The sequence below is a fragment of the Pleurodeles waltl genome, chromosome 10, assembly GCF_031143425.1.
Source record: "Pleurodeles waltl isolate 20211129_DDA chromosome 10, aPleWal1.hap1.20221129, whole genome shotgun sequence".
Classification (NCBI taxonomy): domain Eukaryota; kingdom Metazoa; phylum Chordata; class Amphibia; order Caudata; family Salamandridae; genus Pleurodeles; species Pleurodeles waltl.
This window is the reverse complement of record NC_090449.1, coordinates 537,605,653-537,624,876: the sequence shown is the minus strand read 5'-3', so window position 1 is coordinate 537,624,876 and position 19,224 is coordinate 537,605,653. Positions and strand designations below refer to the sequence as shown.

At 45.5% G+C, this 19,224-nt stretch overlaps 1 protein-coding gene across 12 annotated transcripts in view; it reads right to left on the bottom strand.

Moving 5' to 3' along the window:
- ALS2CL (ALS2 C-terminal like) overlaps window positions 1-19,224 on the bottom strand; it is a 544,978-nt gene that overhangs the window by 46,870 nt on the left and 478,884 nt on the right. For all 12 annotated transcript variants that reach the window (XM_069210973.1, XM_069210972.1, XM_069210966.1 and 9 more), the window contains 2 exons: window positions 10,192-10,368; window positions 2,781-2,823 (listed from right to left, as the gene is read on the bottom strand). In XM_069210973.1, coding sequence (XP_069067074.1) covers window positions 2,781-2,823; window positions 10,192-10,368 — 220 coding nt within the window. The remainder of the gene's footprint in view (window positions 1-2,780; window positions 2,824-10,191; window positions 10,369-19,224) is intronic.

Below are 19,224 nucleotides of genomic sequence, written 5' to 3'. Positions count from 1 at the left end.
GAAATGTGAGGAAAACTTGTTTTTTTAGCCACTTTTTGAGGTTTGCAAAGGATTCTGGGTAACAGAACCTGGTCAGAGCCCCGCGAGTCACCCCATCTTGGATTCCCCTAGGTCTCTAGTTTTCAAAAATGTACAGGTTTGGTAGGTTTCCCTAGGTGCTGGCTGAGCTAGAGGCCAAAATCTACAGGTAGGCACTTTGCAAAAAACAGCTCTGTTTTCTGTGATGTGTCCACGTTGTGTTTTGGGGCATTTCCTGTCGCGGGCGCTAGGCCTACCCACACAAGTGAGGTATCATTTTTATCGGGAGACTTGGGGGGACGCTGGGTGGAAGGAAATTTGAGGCTCCTCTCAGATCCCAGAACTTTCTGTCACCGAAATGTGAGGAAAACTTGTTTTTTTAGCCACTTTTTGAGGTTTGCAAAGGATTCTGGGTAACAGAACCTGGTCAGAGCCCCGCGAGTCACCCCATCTTGGATTCCCCTAGGTCTCTAGTTTTCAAAAATGTACAGGTTTGGTAGGTTTCCCTATGTGCCGGCTGAGCTAGAGGCCATAATCTACAGGTAGGCACTTTGCAAAAAAACAGCTCTGTATTTTGTGAAAAAATGGGATGTGTCCACGTTGTGTTTTGGGGCATTTCCTGTCGCGGGCGCTAGGCCTACCCACACAAGTGAGGTATCATTTTTATCGGGAGACTTGGGGGAACATAGAATAGCAAAACAAGTGTTATTGCCCCTTATCTTTCTCTACATTTTTTCCTTCCAAATATAAGAGAGTGTGTAAAAAAGACGTCTATTTGAGAAATGCCCTGCAATTCACATGCTAGTATGGGCACCTCGGAATTCAAAGATGTGCAAATAACCACTGCTCCTCAAAACCTTATCTTGATCCCATTTTGGAAATGCAAAGGTTTTCTTGATACCTCTTTTTCACTCCTCATATTTCAGCAAATGAATTGCTGTATACCCAGTATAGAATGAAAACCAACTGCAGGGTGCACCTCATTTATTGGCTCTGGGTACCTAGGGTTCTTGATGAACCTATAAGCCCTTTATATCCCCGCAACCAGAAGAGTCCAGCAGACAAAACGGTATATTTCTTTCAGAAATCTGACATCGCAGGAAAAAGTTACAGAGTAAAACATAAAGAAAAATGGCTGTTGTTTTCAGCTCAATTTCAATATTTTTTTATTTCAGCTGTTATTTTCTGTAGGAAAACCTTGTAGGATCTACACAAATGACCCCTTGCTGAATTCAGAATTTTGTCTAGTTTTCAGAAATGTTTAGCTTTCCGGGATCCAGCATTGGTTTCACACCCATTCCTGTCACTAACTGGAAGGAGGTTGAAAGCACCAAAAATAGTAAAAATGGGGTATGTCCCAGTAAAATGCCAAATTTGTGTTGGAAAATGTGGTTTTCTGATTCAAGTCTGCCCGTTCCTGAAAGGTGGGAAGATAGTGATTTCAGCACCAGAAACCCTTTGTTGATGGCATTTTCAGGGAAAAAACCACAAGCCTTCTTCGGCGGCCCTTTTTTCCCATTTTTTTGGAAAAAACTAAATTTTCACTGTATTTTGGCTATTTTCTTGGTCTCCTCCAGGGTAAACCACAAACTCTGGGTACCATTAGAATCCCGAGGATGTTGGAAAAAAAGGACGCAAATTTGGCGTGGTTAGCTTATGTGGACAAAAAGTTATGAAGCCCTAAGCGTGAACTACCCCAAATAGCCAAAAAAGGGCTCAGCACTGGGGGGGAAAAGGCCCAGCAGCTAAGGGGTTAATTAACCGGGGCGGAATCTTTATAAGTGCCTCCGCTGTGGTGGGAAATATCTGCAACCCCCAAGAGCTGTACTGCACAAAGCAGAGCCCTAAAGAGAGTCACATTTACTGATCAGGTGGTAGACTTTCTTAGAATGTGTGACATTTACCCTTCGGATGAGAGGCCACCCCAGTCATAAAATGTGAGTTTCACTCCTGATGAGAGTTGAGGTCTCCGTTATTCATCTGATCTACATTCCCAGACACTAGCCTCAGACTATCTCATATTTCGACAGGCAAAGTAGAAGAGTTTTAATGTTTCCTTGCTTCATATTACCAATTTCTTTGGTGGTGCTGTTCGTAACAATAATTGCACATGTAGTAGTAGCCTACAGTTAGACTTTCACTGACTCTTCCTCTTGGGATTCTGCTCTTTTTGACTCCACGCCACTTCTGCCATCATTCCTAATTCACAGGGTTTCAGAGTTAATCATTTCAGTTTGTACCATTGTGAACAGTCTTTGGCATAATATATCGTTTATGAAGATAAGTAAATATGTGATACATGGAAGGCAATCCAGAACTAAGTATCTGCTGGTGAGATAGTATATTCCATAAAACGATAATCAATAAACAAAGTGAAAAGGAGATTGGTTTGTTAAATGCATCGGGCCCCTTTGAGAGACAGTGCAGGTGGCGGAAGAAGGATAAGGAAAGACCACACTTACCACAAACTGGAGGTCTGTCTGAACTAAGGGCCAAAGTCATGGCATCTATTTTATCCAATTTACAGAATGCCGGGTATGGTTTTTAGTAGGGTGTATTTATTCCCTCCTGCCTGCTCCCGAAATACGATGGGCTGCTGCGCTCTGCATTAGTTGTAAGGCAGGCCAAGCGTTTTTCAGCAAGTCCTGTAATGCTTGTGTTGGCATTGGCTACAACAGGTAAATAACCACAACTACATTGAAAATGATTTTCATATAATTTAATTACACAGTATGCATGCGCTTTTTTGGTTGCTGTTTCACCTGATTGGTTGTTAAGCTGATATCCTTTAAAGGCCAAAAATGTCTGAAAATAAACAATAAACAGAATTGTGAGAAGCTGCACATACACCACTTGTATTTAATTTTAAAATAATGCATTTCTACACAAAAGAGGTAATATAAAGGAATAGCTTGAGAAGAGATGTTTAATCCTCAGTTCAGTGACAGAAGGTAGTGCAGTGTTGATGTCTGTTTGTATTTAGGTGGGAACAGTGAACACTCCTGAATATCGAAAGTAATGAATACTAATGTTTAATCGCATTCGATAACACAACTGACACATACGTAGACAACAATTTAATAATTTGAAGCACATGCGGGCGTCAACATTACAGAATCTAAAATACCTTACATCCGCCACCATTTTCTTTATATTCATTAATTTGCATACAAAAAATAAACAATTCACACAATTTAAACAAGATTCATTCAACAACGGTGTTTCTGATTGCAGATATGCTTAATCTGTAGTAGTGTCTTTGTAGTAAGAGAAATATTCACTGGGTGTTTAATTTAAATGGGTTGCCAAACACCAATGAATGAATCCTTAGCCAAATACAAATGCCTGTAGCTGAAGCGATGTGAGGTTGGTGAGGCACATTCGAATGCCATTCGGTGAAACCCCAAACTTGAATTGGATTTCAAAATGTAAATACAATAGTGACTTATCAAAAGTCGCCAAACTACGAGTTTGTTATTATAGGGATGGGGGAAGCATCCATGCTAAACACAATGATGTGCAACGTTATAAGGAAAAAACATCCTGAAAATGATGGAAAAATTGAGTACAAAGTACAATAATTTGAATACTCGTAACAGTAAACAAGCATTGGCAATAACATATTTGGCTTTAATGTGGTAATACAAGCAAGGGCTTGTAGAAATGATACTTGCGTGCAATAGCACTTTAAAGGCACACTTACTAGCTTTGTTAGTGGACACATTCCTTGGACATACAAGTGAGTTACCTTGCTGAAAATGCAAAGCACATGTGCACAGAGGGGTCTATGTCTCTCTAGTTGATATCTGATCACCACTTTCTTTACGAAATTCTCCCTGACCTTCTCGAGGCAATCAAAAAGCACCAGCATAGTGTGTGCACAGCAAAACAGGAAATAAAAAAGCCTATATATAGGGTTTAGGTTTTTTTGCTGAACAATTTCCAAGGAACTTATGTATTTTAGTTCGACATCAAGTATTACCTGGATGCACATTCCAAAGTGTTCGGTTGAGCCAAAATGTCGGTATTAGCCGAGCATGACAAGACACAGCGAGAAGAGGAAGGAGCGTAGCATTTGTCAATGAGGCCGACAAGACATAGGGTGAGGCAGACGGAACGGGACATTGAAAATTAGGCTGACAAGATACAAAGAGAGGAGGAATTTGGTTATCAAGAGTGAGGCCTACAAGACGGTGACATAGGGTCTGTACATACAGAAATGGGGCATTACTGACATGACAAGAAGATAGCTGTCCAGAAGAACAGGGTCGACAAGGTGGCAATGGCAAGGCCATTCTGTAGGGAAAATACTGAATACTTTCATATGGTAGCTCAACATCAGGTGATTAAAAGGCTGCGCTTTCCAAAATGTTGATATCAGTGCAGTATCACAAGACCCAGGGAAAGGAAGAGGGAATGAGTCATTGAGTGGATGACGCTGACCAAACAAAGAGAGGGCTGAGGACTAACTGGAGCATAGGAAATGAGGCGCACTACAGGGAGTAAAACAAGCATTTGCAATGGAATGGGTCTCGCGTTTGGTCGAGTTACAGCTATTAGCGTTGTAAATTCCTAGCAGGACTTTTCTTGGCACATGAACTGAAAATGAAAAATAAAACAGTTTCATATAAGCGAGGCGAAGGTCGCCAGCAGCGTGAAGGAAACACAGAAAAGGAAACATAAGTTTGTTCCCAGAGAAAGATATGGGCAAAAGTGCAATTATCCATGTAACCGGAAAAAGTGCAATTATCTATGTAACTGGCAAAACATGCAATTATCTGTGTAACAGGGTCGATGTCATGTAAAGTGCGCAACTACTGTTTTCAGTAGTTGGCCGGTGCGCTTGAGGAGGGCTAAACATCGGAAAAGGCATGGCGTATGTATATCTTTCACTAATCAAATCAAGTGAATTTTAAAAGGCAAGCCCAAACTGATTGGTGTGGTTACAAGCCATTAGAGAGAGAACAACAGGGACAGAGCGCTTTGCGCACTCAACCCTAAAAAGGTAGCGGGGAAGTGGAAATGAGGCTGCCCTCCCCAGTAAGTGAGAAGGGGCTGGGGCGTCAGGCGAGACTGACAGGACGCAAGGAAAGTGACAATAGATTTGGAAGTGGTGTATTGCAATTAGGATGGCTTAACTTCAAGATGGCTGCTTAGAAGAAAAGCATCAATAGGATGGCCCTGACAGGGTCAATTTATAGGAGAAATATGAAACAGCGTTTGTGTTGTAGGGGAATGTCAAATGTCCAATATAGTGCAAATCCTATAATGTCTGTGTGAGACAAGATGCAGTGAGAGAAGGCGATGGCACAGTGGAATTGTAATGAGGATGACAATACACAGGGAATGGATGAGTGAGCGGGACATTGCGAATGAGCCTGACAACACATGGAGAAAGAAGGAAGGAACAGGGCATTGGGAATGAGGCTGACAAGGCACAAGGAGAGGAAGAGGAGAATAAGGCATGAAGATAGCAAATCACAGGGTTAGTGTCTATAGGTATAGAAAAGGATAATGATGGCAATCAAACACATGCCAAGATGGCCAACCCAGAGAAAGGGGTACATACTGCATCCATGACAGGGTATTTTTTTCATGGGAAATACAGATCAATCTTTGTAATATATCTTGATGTCAATTACTTAAAAAGAGAGTGCTCATACCAGTTGTTAAAGGCCCCGAAACCGAGTTATAGGCCCGAGCTGCAGATGAGGGCCTATGAGGGTGAGGACCATTAACGACTGGTATAGCCCAAGGCAAAAGGGCTATAAGGCTACTAGAACATTCCACCCACTAAGGGTAGATTTTTCTAAATTAAAAGGGGAGAAAATTGAAGACAAACAGAGAAATGTTGGAGCTCTGGGCTTATACCAGCCATTATAAGCCCGGAGATACTCCATTGTCTTCCATTGAGCTCTCTACATTCGAAAGTTCTAATCATGATTAGAGCACCGGAATGTTGTGAGCTCCAGTGCTCAGGGCTTTTACTGGCTAGTAAAAGTCAGGAGTGCCAACCTTCCAATATTTTTTGTTGACAGCAACAGCTGTGAACAAAGACTTCACGGTGCCCGAGAGGCTTTCAATCCCCTCGGGCTCTGTGAGGACTTTACATTCTGCCCTCTAGTGGTGGAATTTTCTAATAGTCTTATAGCCCTTCGTAGCTGGGCTAAACCGGCAATTAAAATCCTGCTCCCTTGTTAAAAGCCCTCACCTTCGGCCAATAACGCTGGAACGGGCCTTCTGCAAGTTCCAAGGCTATAATATAAAGATGAGGGCCTTTGGTTGCTGGGATAAAAAGTAGCCTTAGGTGAATTATGCTCACAAACCGTTAGCTAAAATCCAAGGAATCTGAATTATGCTCACCCAAATCTCTTAACAAGCAGGCATGTTGTGTGATCGTTGGTGATTTGGAGGCTGAGCTGGGATTCCCTTAGCAAGGGCACAGGTTGAGTCAATCTTTGAATATTGATCTCAATATTGGTCTTATCTGAATGGACATAGCTCTAACAGTTTAGAAAAATAGCAAATTATATTTGCAGGTCTTCACCATCGTTCCTTAGCACATTAGTTCTCTCTTATGAGCACTAGAGAAAGTCTGGGAAAACGGACCTTTGAACACCTACAGCTCAATTCTTAAACTGTGTTTTCTAGTCCGTAAAGTAGTACTATAGTAGTACTACTTATTTATTACAAAATACTATTCAAAAATCCACAGCCAGAGATCTCTACCTCTCTTATCGTATTTGTGCGGAGGTCACTGCCACCTGTGAGGAGAATTCTGAACTCACAGGCATACCTTTTTGTAGATAATGTGGGAGGGACAACGGGGGTAGATGGAAAATGGTTAGGGGGGACATGCTAGTAGAAAATTCACACTGACAAAACAATCAGACAAATGAAATTCATGAATTATCCTCCTACAGTTACTACAACTCTAAAGATGTCAAAACACACGTAAATGTACTCCAGCCCAGCCCTGGAGTACGTCGAACACCACAGCAAATGGCAAACTTCAACACACTTCCATTGAAAACAAAGGAGGCAGGGAACTGAAACCCATTTTGGGTCCTTCATGATATGTTTATTGCAGATCTGTTAACCTGGGGCCAAGAAAAGCAGGGGTCGTAAAAGGGCAATTCACCATATTAATTTCCATTTGAAGTTTGATCTTTGATACAAAAATATGCTTAATAGAATTACACCAAATTCGGCATTAAGTTAGAACCTAATCAAGGAAGTGTCTTTTTTGTTCACTGTAAATTCGTTTTAGTCAGCAAGAAATTAGTACTTAAACAGGGCATTGATGAAGAGGTTTCATTTTAGAAAAGTTTATAAATCTGGATCTTACGATTCCGTGGACCTCTTCAAATCCAAGTTAACAAAATATTCCTATCCTATTCGGCACAGTCTCATTTTGTAAAGTAAACTGTCACTTTACACAGATAGTTCTTGGATCTGCATTCCAACTTCCCTCATTTCCAAATGCAGGCTATTTAAGTCAGCCTGCCAAAGTGAGCTGCGCCTGTCTATGTAAACAACAATAATTTTTTTCCCAAGTGAAGTTTAGAGGAACTCGATTGTTTGCTGCGCTATCTTCCAACCATTTGTTTGGATAAAATAGTAGTGCTGATTTATACAGGCTTCCTGAATATAACTGCACAGATCTCCCGTATCATGTGTGAAATCTCCAGCAAACCCTATCTTTTTAGGAGACGGCATTTTGCATTCTGGGACATGGATTTTTTAATTCAGCATTGAAAATCCCAGGATGCAAAGTGCTGTTGTCTAGAAAGGTAGAGGTGTCCGAAAATGATACACATGAAATGACATGGTGTCATATGTCACTGAGAGGGTGCAAGAGATCTGCATATAATATCGGATAAGATACCCCTTTACTTTCCATTGTAAGGATTTTGCAAGCCACCTTGAAGGTCTGCGACCAATAACAGAACGTGGCCTGCTGCTTTGTGCCTCTCTGTGGTCACAGACACCTTAGTGACTTCCAATATCCTTATAAAGTGTCAAAGAGATTATTTTGTGCCATAACTTTCAGGTCACATGGATAATATAAGTGCAGAATTATTGCAGCAAAACTGTAAATCAGGTTATATTTTATTTACTAGATTTTCACAAGTGCAAGCCACTAAGTTAAGCAGAACTTACAGGCCCTGGTGGAAGCAGTGTCATACTTTAGGTTACACATATCCTTTAGACCTGTGCCTCTGACAACAGAAGGACAAATCAGGTATAGAAACCTCAAAGGTTCAGACATCATGTCATTTAGATGTTGCAGGCTGAAGATCTGGCAGAAGCTATCACTCAGCCCACCAATCCGTTATGGACTCATGCTAATGATAAAAGCATTAGCCTTCGGATTTCAAGATTTGATTAGTTTGCTGTCTTAGAGAAACGCTAGCCCATGGGCTGCATTCAATTTATAGGCTCAGAAACCAGATGGTAGAGCTAGCACTCAGCTTACAGAGATGCCACAAGCTCAGGCTGCGGAGCTACCCCTCAAGTTATGGAGGTCTTCCAAACTCCAGCTCCTTACAACTTAACTATTCATGGATTACACAGGTTGTAATTAACGCTCACCTTAGATTGCAAAATTATGCCTCAACCGTAAGGATCTCATAGGCCAAAGTTTCAGAATTAACACCTCCATTGTGATCACTCATTCCCCCTAATTTCCTATTGAACGGAACACACTAATATTAACCAAGAACCTCTTTAACAACATAGCTTTGACTATGTACTTAAGATCCCAAAAGCATCTAACAGATCTAATGTAACATCATCAAACGTCTCAGCCTCAGTGCACACTACTCTCTCTAGAACACTGCAAATGCTGTTAAACACTCTTAAATTAATAACTAAATACATATTGTGCAGACTCAGGAAACTGATAGCAAAGTTAGCCAAGTTATGTCCAACTTTGCACACTTTTTGCAAGCTAAGGCTATCGCAGCTGTGTCTCACATTAGACACATCTTAGAGGTTCAGGTCGATCACAGAAGAAATATGCTCCAACTAACAAAGAGTGAATTTGCAGAATGAGAGAAGCGTCCCATAATTAAAAGATAAGTTACATGCCTAAACTTCAGACAAGCTATCCATCAAGATTAGAGAGTTCTTTATGGCTCGATTTTGGGAAAACAAACACATGTTTCAGTTCTTACACTCTAAGGTTTTAGACTCAGGTCCTTCAGGTCACACAGAGATCTTCAACTGTATGGAGCAAAGCTTTCCTTAACCGATGAAGTACAAGCTTTTGTTTAGTTCAAGCTTCTCACCCACACGTTACAAAGCACTGCACAACACAGGCTGAACAACTATATACATTTCTACCAACACTCCAGGAGCCCCTGCTCAGCCGAACATTTACTAGCACACATACCACGCATACACAAAAGCAGATCATGAGGTCATGTCTGACACATGGCCCATAAAGCATGGAACAACCTCCCAAACTATAATAGAGCCTCCTCCTCCTCTCTTAAATTCCGCAAGAAGCTGAAAACGTGGCTCTACGAGTAAGGCTAGCCCCACTCACCTGCGAATCCCCTGGATAGCCTTTTGGCTGATAGCAAAAAATGTAGACAACATAACATAATATAGGTATTCCAAAATTGAAAAGTATGCATTGAAGATGGAAATGTGTGTATTTTCAGAACTGAAAAAACAGATTTTCCCAAAACATATTTAAAGCTGTTTTTTGGGTTAAAAAACATGAAATATTACTAATATTATTGCCTTAGGCAAAGGGCTTTTCAGCTGTGGCTGTCATGTTTTACCCATGTAGGTTAGATCACTGTAGTAAGATCATTCTTGGCACACACCTGGGACAGGCACAGCACAGGAAGTTGCCGTTCAAGCTTAAAGAACAGAAAGAGCGTGGATAGCAGTTGTGCAGGACTCACCAAAAAGATAGCAGAAATAAAAGTGTTCAGCAATCACAGAACGACACACAGAGCAGGCAAAGCACTGCAGCAGAGACTTGGGCAACAGTAATCCCATCTGATTTGGAAATTGTATAGAAATTTGATGCACAGATCAAGCTGCTTCACATTACATCGCAAGTGTGAATAATTAAGGGACAACGCTTTCTTTACATGTCATCTAGATTACAATTATTCTCTCTTAACAGACCACTATTACAACACAGATACTCACTTTTGAACATCAAGGAACTCCAGCAGCTTTATATCTGAGAAGAACCCAAGGTGCACAATGCCCTGCCAGTAGAGGGCGTCTTCCCGTTCGTGGTAAACCAAGTACAGCATCGAGAGCTCCGGGTAGAATCGGGGCAATATAAGAGGTAGAATAAAACTGGATGAACTCAAAATAGCACTGCAAATTAAAAACAAAACAAGTGTACACTTTAAAATGGATCAAACCCTGATAGTTTACTGAACTTCTGACAAGATGACAAACACTTTTAGTGAGGCAAAAATGGAATTCGTTTTTTTTAAATTGTATTTTATAAATATTTTTTGTTGTTTGGTTAATCATGAAAATGTATTTTTGATATGGGTGTTTGTTAGACCTGACAGCCTTAGGGTAGTCACCCCTAACTTTTTGCCTGCCTCCCTCCACTTTTTGGACACTGTTTTTGCTGGTTTTTAGACTCTGCACACTTTACCACTGCTAACCAGTGCTAAAGTGCATATGCTCTCTCCCTTAAAACATGGTAACCTTGAATCATACCTGATTAGACTATTAATGTACTTATAAGTCCCTAGTAAAGTGCACTTCATGTGCATAGGGCTGGTAAGTTAAATGCTACTAGTGGGCCTGCAGCACTGGTTGTGCCACCCACTTAAGTAGCCCCTTTTTCCTTGTCTCAGGCCTGCCATTGCAAGGCCTGTGTTTGCAGTTTCACTGCCACCTCGACTTGGCATTTAAAGCTACTTGCCAAGCCTAGAACTCCCCTTTTTCTACATATAAGTCACCCTTAATGTGTGCCCTAGGTAACCCCTAGAGCAGGGTGCTGTGTGGGTAAAAGGCAGGACATGTACCTGTGTAGTTATATGTCCTGGTAGTGTAAAACTCCTAAATTCGTTTTTACACTACTGTGAGGCCTGCTCCCTTCATAGGCTAACATTGGGGCTGCCCTCATACACTGTTGAAGTGGCAGCTGCTGATTTGAAAGGAGCAGGAGTGACATATTTAGTATGGCCAGAATGGTAATACAAAGTCCTGCTGACTGGTGAAGTCGGATTTAATATTACTATTCTAGAAATGCCACTTTTAGAAAGTGAGCATTTCTTTGCACTTAAATCCTTCTGTGCCTTACAATCCACGTCTGGCTGGGCTTGGTTGACAGCTCCTTGTGCATTTACTCAGACACACCCCAAACACAGGGTACTCAGCCTCTCTTGCATACATCTGCATTTTGAATGGGTCTTCCTGGGCTGGGAGGGTGGAGGGCCTGCTCTCACACAAAGGACTGCCACACCCCCTACTGGGACCCTGGCAGACAGGATTGAACTGAAAGGGGACCTGGTGCACTTCTTAGCCACTCTTTGAAGTCTCCCCCACTTCAAAGGCACATTTGGGTATAAAACAGGGCCTCTGCCCTACCTCATCAGACACTTGCTGGAGAAGAAACCTGAACCAGAAACTACATCCTGCCAAGAAGAACTGCCTGGCTGCTCAAAGGACTCACCTGTCTGCTTTCTACAAAGGACAGCTGCCTTGCTGTTGCCCTGCTGCCTTGCTGAACTCTTGTCTGGCTGTGAAAGTGCTCTCCAAGGGCTTGGATAGAGCTTGCCTCCTGTTCCCTGAAGTCTCAGGACCAAAAAGACTTCTCTCTTTTACTTGGACGCTCCGTGCGCCGAAAATTTCAACGCACAGCTTGTTTCGCGGCGAGAAAAACGCCGCACTCCGACGCTGATCGACGCGACGCTCTTGGGACGATCGAAGATCCGACGCACGGCCTCGCAAGGACACCGCCGCCCGACCTCTAGAGGAGAAATCGACGCGACGCCTGCCGTGAGATCGTAATTTCAACGCGCAGCCCCGCAGATCGAAGTCTAGAGGAGAAATCGACGCGACGCCTGCCGTGAGATCGTAATTTCGACGCGCAGCCCCGCAGACCGACGCGCAGCCGGAGAACAAGCAGGAAAATCCACGCACAGACCCGGGACATCTGGTAATCCCCGCGATCCACAGAAAGAGACTGTCCGCGTGCCGGAAAACGACGCCCGACTTCCCCGCGTGGAAAATAACGACGCAAGTCCGTGTGTGCTGGGGAGAAATCGACGCACACACCCGTTTTCCACGCACCTCTTCTTTTGTGGCCCTCTGAGGAGATTTTCCACCAGAAACCAGGTACTTTGTGCTTAAAAGAGACTTTGTTTATATTCTAAAGACTTAAGACACTTTATATCACTTCCCTGTGATATTTCTACAATTTTCCATTGCAACGTTATTCTTTTTGACCTACAATTATCCTGATAAATATTATATATTTTTCTAAACACTGTGTGGTGTATTTTTGTGGTGCTATATGGTGGTATTGTATGGTTTATTGCACAAATACTTTACACATTGCCTTCTAAGTTAAGCCTGACTGCTCGTGCCAAGCTACCAGAGGGTGGGCACAGGATAATCTTGGATTGTGTGTGACTTACCCTGACTAGAGTGAGGGCTTTTGCTTGGACAGGGGGTAACCTGACTGCCAACCAAAAACCCCATTTCTAACATTGGTGATCAGCGGTGAGGATAGGACTTGTATTTGTGCAGTGACATACAGTAGCTAAGTATTTCACTACCTACCCACAGTTGAAGGTCAACTTGGTTTTTATCTCTTTTTGAAAACCTGATTTTTTCCTGACAATTTTCAAAAACTAAATCCTCACTCAACATGTCTCTGACTGGGTCTCAGACAGGGGACTTTGACCTAGTCCAGTTGGATACAAATATGGTCAAACAACTAAGAGGATTCTGCAGGGCACTGAGGGTACCCACCCAAGGGGCCTCCAGAAAGGAGGACTTTCAAGTGGCGCTGAGGGCCTGGGCAGAAGCCCATTTAGAGGATGATGAGGAAGAGGAGCCAGAAAATGGCACCTCAGAGGAATTTTCACTATCTGTGGATGGTGTTACCACTGCAAGTGTGCCCCCTTCCAGACCAGGGAGCAGTGTCTCTATGCAAAGCCTGACCGCAGAGGAAAGGAGAGAGGAAAGGGAGTTCCAATTGCAAATGGCAAAACTGAAAATTGAGGCTCAACAGGAGGAGAGAAGGGCAGAGAGAGAAGCCAAACAAGCTGAAGCTGAAAGAACAGCCAAGCAAGCAGAAGCTGAAAGAGCAGCCAAACAAGCAGAAGCTGAAAGAGCAGCCAAACAAGTGGAAGCTGAAAGAGCTTTGGCTGAAAAGAAACTATTGCTGGCTCATGAACTGAGTCTCAAGGAGCTGGAGATCAAGGCGAGACAGTCTGAATCCAGCAATAATGGTGGCAGCATACAGACAGGACCTGCTGGAGAAAAGAAGGTTCGTATACCCAAAAATGTGGTGCCCAGTTTTGTGGTGGGAGATGACATAGATAAATGGTTAGCTGCTTATGAAGTTGCACTAAGGGCTCATGAGGTTCCTGAAGGGCAATGGGGGGTAGCTATGTGGGGTTATGTGCCGCCATTGGGGAGGGACACACTTCTCACATTGGATCAACCTGATCAAAACACATACCCACTTCAGAAAGCCATTTTACTTGCCAAGTTTGGGCTGACCCCTGAGGGATACCGTCAGAGGTTCAGGGACAGCACCAAACAAACCACACAAACATGGGTAGATTTCTTTGATTTCTCCAGTAAGGCACTGAATGGATGGGTGCGGGGCAACAAAGTAGCAGATTATAAAGGTTTATATGACTTGATTCTGAGAGAGCATATGCTTAATGTTACTTATACAGATTTGCGCCAGCACCTAGTGGATAGTAAGCTGACTGATCCCAGGAAGCTTGCTGAGGAGGCGGACCTCTGGGTTAGCACCAGAGTGTCCAAGAAGGTACCTGGGGGGGACTCCCACAAAGGTGGTCAGGGTTCCCAACAGAAGAAAGAGGGGGGAGATAAACTTGCAGATAAGGAACTCTCTAAAGGCCCCCAAAAGAATTCCCAGGGAGGGGGTGGCAACCCTTCCTTTTCCAAATTTGGGAAAAAGCCAGGGACATATGACAAGTCAGGGAAATCTAGCCCCAAATGCATGGAGTGTTACCAGTATGGTCACTACAAAGGCGATCCACAGTGCCCCAAGAGGGCACCGTCCACTACTGGACAGGCATCTGGGTTGACTAGTGTAGCGCTCGGGGGGGAGATGGACCCAAGTAGCTTTGGGGAGCAGGTAGAGATTTCCCTAGTGTCCCTGGGAGAAGGAGAAATGGTGCCCAAGGCCCACATGCCCAGAAATACTTCCAAGTACCGGCAGTGGGTCACCATTGATGGGCAGAAGGTGGAGGCTCTGCGTGACACAGGAGCCAGTATGACTACTATCAAGAGTCAGCTGGTGTCAACAGAGCAGATAGTACCTAATACATTCCACCAGGTCAGAGTCGCTGACAATCGCGAGAGTCACCTACAGGTGGCTCTGGTTCCCTTTGAGTGGGGGGGGGTCTCTGGTACTCTGAAAGTAGCTGTGAGTCCTGCCATGCCTGTAGATTGTCTGTTAGGCAATGATCTTGAGCACACTGCTTGGAAAGAAGTGGAGCTCAGGTCTCACCTGGAGATGTTAGGGTTACCTGAGTGGGTCTGCATGACCACACGGTCCATGGCTGACCGCGAGGGAAGTCAAGGGCATCTGGAGCCTGGAACGATGGCCCAGAGGGCTGCCAGGAGGAGGGACCAGGGGTGCGGGAAACCGGCCCCAGAAGTTCCCACAGTAGCTGACGGGGCTCCTGAGGAGGATGCTCCCGAGCCAACTGGGGAAGACATTGCCACCCTAGGTGACTTACCTGAGCTTGCTGGCTGGCAAGTTGAGGGTGGACCCACCAGGGAGGAATTCTGCAAGGCGCAGAAAGAATGTCCCACTCTGGAAGGTTTGAGGAAACAAGCCTCAAACCAGGCAGCAGGCGACGCCTCCGGCGATCACCACCTATATTGGGAGAATGATCTCCTCTACAGTGAGCCTAAGGCTCCGGGCTTTGGGGCAGCACGTATGCTGGTGGTGCCCCAATGTTACCGAACCTTCCTACTGGGTCTGGCTCACGACATTCCCCTGGCAGGACATTTGGGGCAGGACAAGACCTTTAACAGGCTTGTCACCCACTTTTATTGGCCCAAAATGAGGACACACTCAGATAAGTTCTGCAGATCTTGTCCTACCTGCCAGGCCAGTGGTAAAGCAGGAAAAAGGGTTAAAACCCCCCTGATCCCACTACCTGTCGTTGGCACCCCCTTTGAAAGGGTGGGCATCGACATTGTTGGTCCCTTGGACCCCAAAACTGCCTTAGGCAACAGGTTCATCCTGGTTTTGGTGGACCATGCCACCCGTTACCCAGAGGCAATCCCTCTGAGGACCGTAACTGCACAAGTGGTGGCCAGAACCCTGATGGGGATATTTACCCGTGTGGGATTCCCCAAGGAAATAGTGTCTGACAGAGGCACTAACTTCATGTCTGCATACATGAAGTCTCTGTGGGATGCGTGTGGTGTGACTTACAAGTTCACCACACCCTATCACCCCCAGTCTAATGGTCTTGTGGAGAGATTCAACAAGACCCTGAAAGGCATGATTGGTGGCCTCCCTGAGGCCATGAGGCGTAAGTGGGACGTCCTCTTACCATGCCTTCTCTTTGCTTACAGAGAGGTCCCCCAGAGGGGGGTTGGGTTCAGCCCCTTTGAACTTCTCTACGGGTACCCTGTCAGGGGACCCTTAAGCATTGTCCAGGAGGGATTGGAGAAAGCTCCAAAGACACCCCCGCAGGATGTGGTCAGCTATATGTTGGCCCTCCGCAACCAGATGACCCGCTTCTGGAAAGAAGCCCAAGATAACCTTGAGGCCAGTCAAGAGGTGATGAAACAATGGTATGACCAGAAGGCCACCCTGGTAGAGTTTCAACCTGGAGACAAAGTGTGGGTAATGGAGCCAGTAGAGCCCAGAGCTCTCCAGGACCGCTGGTCTGGCCCATTTGAAATAAAGGAGCGGAAAGGGGAGGCCACTTACCTAGTGGACCTCCAAACCCCTAGGAATCCCCTAAGGGTGCTCCATGTGAACCGACTAAAAGCTCATTTTGAGAGGTCGGAGATCAACATGCTTCTGGTCACAGATGAAGGAACGGAAGAGGAGAGTGAACCTCTCCCCGACCTCCTCTCTGCCCAAGAAGGTGATGGGTCAGTAAGCGGGGTCATTCTGTCTGACTCCCTGACTCTAAATCAGAAAGGAGACTGCTATGAGCTGTTGGAGCAGTTCTCCCCCCTGTTCTCCCTTACTCCTGGACTGACCCACCTCTGTGTTCATGATATTGACACTGGTGATAGTCTCCCAGTGAAAAACAAAATTTACAGGTTGTCGGATAAGGTGAAGGCCAGCATCAAGGAGGAGGTCTCCAAGATGTTGACTCTAGGGGTTATTGAAAAATCCAGTAGTCCCTGGGCCAGCCCAGTGGTGTTGGTCCCTAAGGCTACTGCCCCAGGTGCGAAGCCAGAACTCCGGTTCTGTGTGGACTACCGGGGTCTCAACTCAGTTACACGGACTGATGCTCACCCCATCCCCCGAGCTGATGAGCTCGTGGACAGACTAGGCGCTGCCAAGTTCCTGAGTACGTTTGATCTTACTTCAGGGTACTGGCAGATCGCCCTGACTGAGGAGGTCCGCATTTTCAACCCCTGATGGCCATTACCAGTTCCGGGTGATGCCGTTTGGGCTGAAAAATGCCCCCGCTACCTTCCAACGGTTGGTTAACGGGGTCCTAGCTGGCAAGGATGCCTTCTGTGCAGCCTACCTGGATGACATAGCTGTCTACAGTTCCAGCTGGGAGGAACACCTGCTTCACCTGAAGGAGGTGCTTCAGGCCCTGCAACAGGCAGGCCTGACCATCAAGGCTAGTAAGTGCCAGATTGGGCAGGGTTCCGTGGTGTACTTGGGACACCTGGTGGGTGGTGGCAAGGTGCAGCCACTCCAGGCCAAGATTGAAACTATCAAGGCCTGGCAACCACCACGAACGCAGACTGAGGTGAGAGCCTTTTTAGGCCTCACCGGATATTACCGCAGGTTTGTCAAGGGCTATGGTACATTGTGTCACCCTTGACAGAACTCACTTCCAAGAAACAACCTAGGTTGGTGAATTGGACAGAGGCTTGTCAGAAAGCCTTTGACACCCTGAAGGAAGCCATGTGCACGGCCCCCGTGCTCAAGGCCCCTGACTACTCCCAGGAATTTATCGTGCAGACAGACGCTTCAGAGCATGGCATAGGGGCAGTCCTAGCACAGCTAAATGAGGAGGGCCAAGATCAACCGCTAGTCTTTATTAGCAGAAGGCTATTACCACGGGAACAGAGGTGGAGTGCTATTGAGAGAGAAGCTTTTGCTGTGGTCTGGGCACTGAAGAAGCTGAGACCCTACCTGTTTGGGACTCACTTCCGGGTTCAGACAGACCACAGGCCCCTCAGATGGCTCATGCAGATGAGGGGTGAGAATCCAAAACTCTTGAGGTGGTCCATTTCCCTACAGGGGATGGACTTTACGGTGGAACATCGCCCAGGGGTTGACCACGCCAATGCTGATGGTCTCTCCAGGTACTTCCGCCTTAGCGATGAGAGCTCCCAGGAGATCGGGTAGCTCTCCCCACTTTCAGCTGGGGGGGACACATGTTAGACCTGACAGCCTTAGGGTAGTCACCCCTAACTTTTTGCCTGCCTCCCTCCACTTTTTGGACACTGTTTTTGCTGGTTTTTAGACTCTGCGCACTTTACCACTGCTAACCAGTGCTAAAGTGCATATGCTCTCTCCCTTAAAACATGGTAACCTTGAATCATACCTGATTAGACTATTAATGTACTTATAAGTCCCTAGTAAAGTGCACTTCATGTGCATAGGGCTGGTAAGTTAAATGCTACTAGTGGGCCTGCAGCACTGGTTGTGCCACCCACTTAAGTAGCCCCTTTTTCCTTGTCTCAGGCCTGCCATTGCAAGGCCTGTGTGTGCAGTTTCACTGCCACCTCGACTTGGCATTTAAAGCTACTTGCCAAGCCTAGAACTCCCCTTTTTCTACATATAAGTCACCCTTAATGTGTGCCCTAGGTAACCCCTAGAGCAGGGTGCTGTGTGGGTAAAAGGCAGGACATGTACCTGTGTAGTTATATGTCCTGGTAGTGTAAAACTCCTAAATTCGTTTTTACACTACTGTGAGGCCTGCTCCCTTCATAGGCTAACATTGGGGCTGCCCTCATACACTGTTGAAGTGGCAGCTGCTGATTTGAAAGGAGCAGGAGTGTCATATTTAGTATGGCCAGAATGGTAATACAAAGTCCTGCTGACTGGTGAAGTCGGATTTAATATTACTATTCTAGAAATGCCACTTTTAGAAAGTGAGCATTTCTTTGCACTTAAATCCTTCTGTGCCTTACAATCCACGTCTGGCTGGGCTTGGTTGACAGCTCCTTGTGCATTCACTCAGACACACCCCAAACACAGGGTACTCAGCCTCACTTGCGTACATCTGCATTTTGAATGGGTCTTCCTGGGCTGGGAGGGTGGAGGGCCTGCTCTCACACAAAGGACTGCCACACCCCCTACTGGGACCCTGGCAGACAGGATTGAACTGAAAGGGGACCTGGTGCACTTCTTAGCCACTCTTTGAAGTCTCCCCCACTTCAAAGGCACATTTGGGTATAAAACAGGGCCTCTGCCCTACCTCATCAGACACTTGCTGGAGAAGAAACCTGAACCAGAAACTACATCCTGCCAAGAAGAACTGCCTGGCTGCTCAAAGGACTCACCTGTCTTCTTTCTACAAAGGACTGCTGCCTTGCTGTTGCCCTGCTGCCTTGCTGAACTCTTGTCTGGCTGTGAAAGTGCTCTCCAAGGGCTTGGATAGAGCTTGCCTCCTGTTCCCTGAAGTCTCAGGACCAAAAAGACTTCTCTCTTTTAATGGACGCTCCGTGCGCCGAAAATTTCGACGCACAGCTTGTTTCGCGGCGAGAAAAACGCCGCACTCCGACGCTGATCGACACGACGCTCTTGGGAAGATCGAAGATCCGACGCACAGCCTCGCA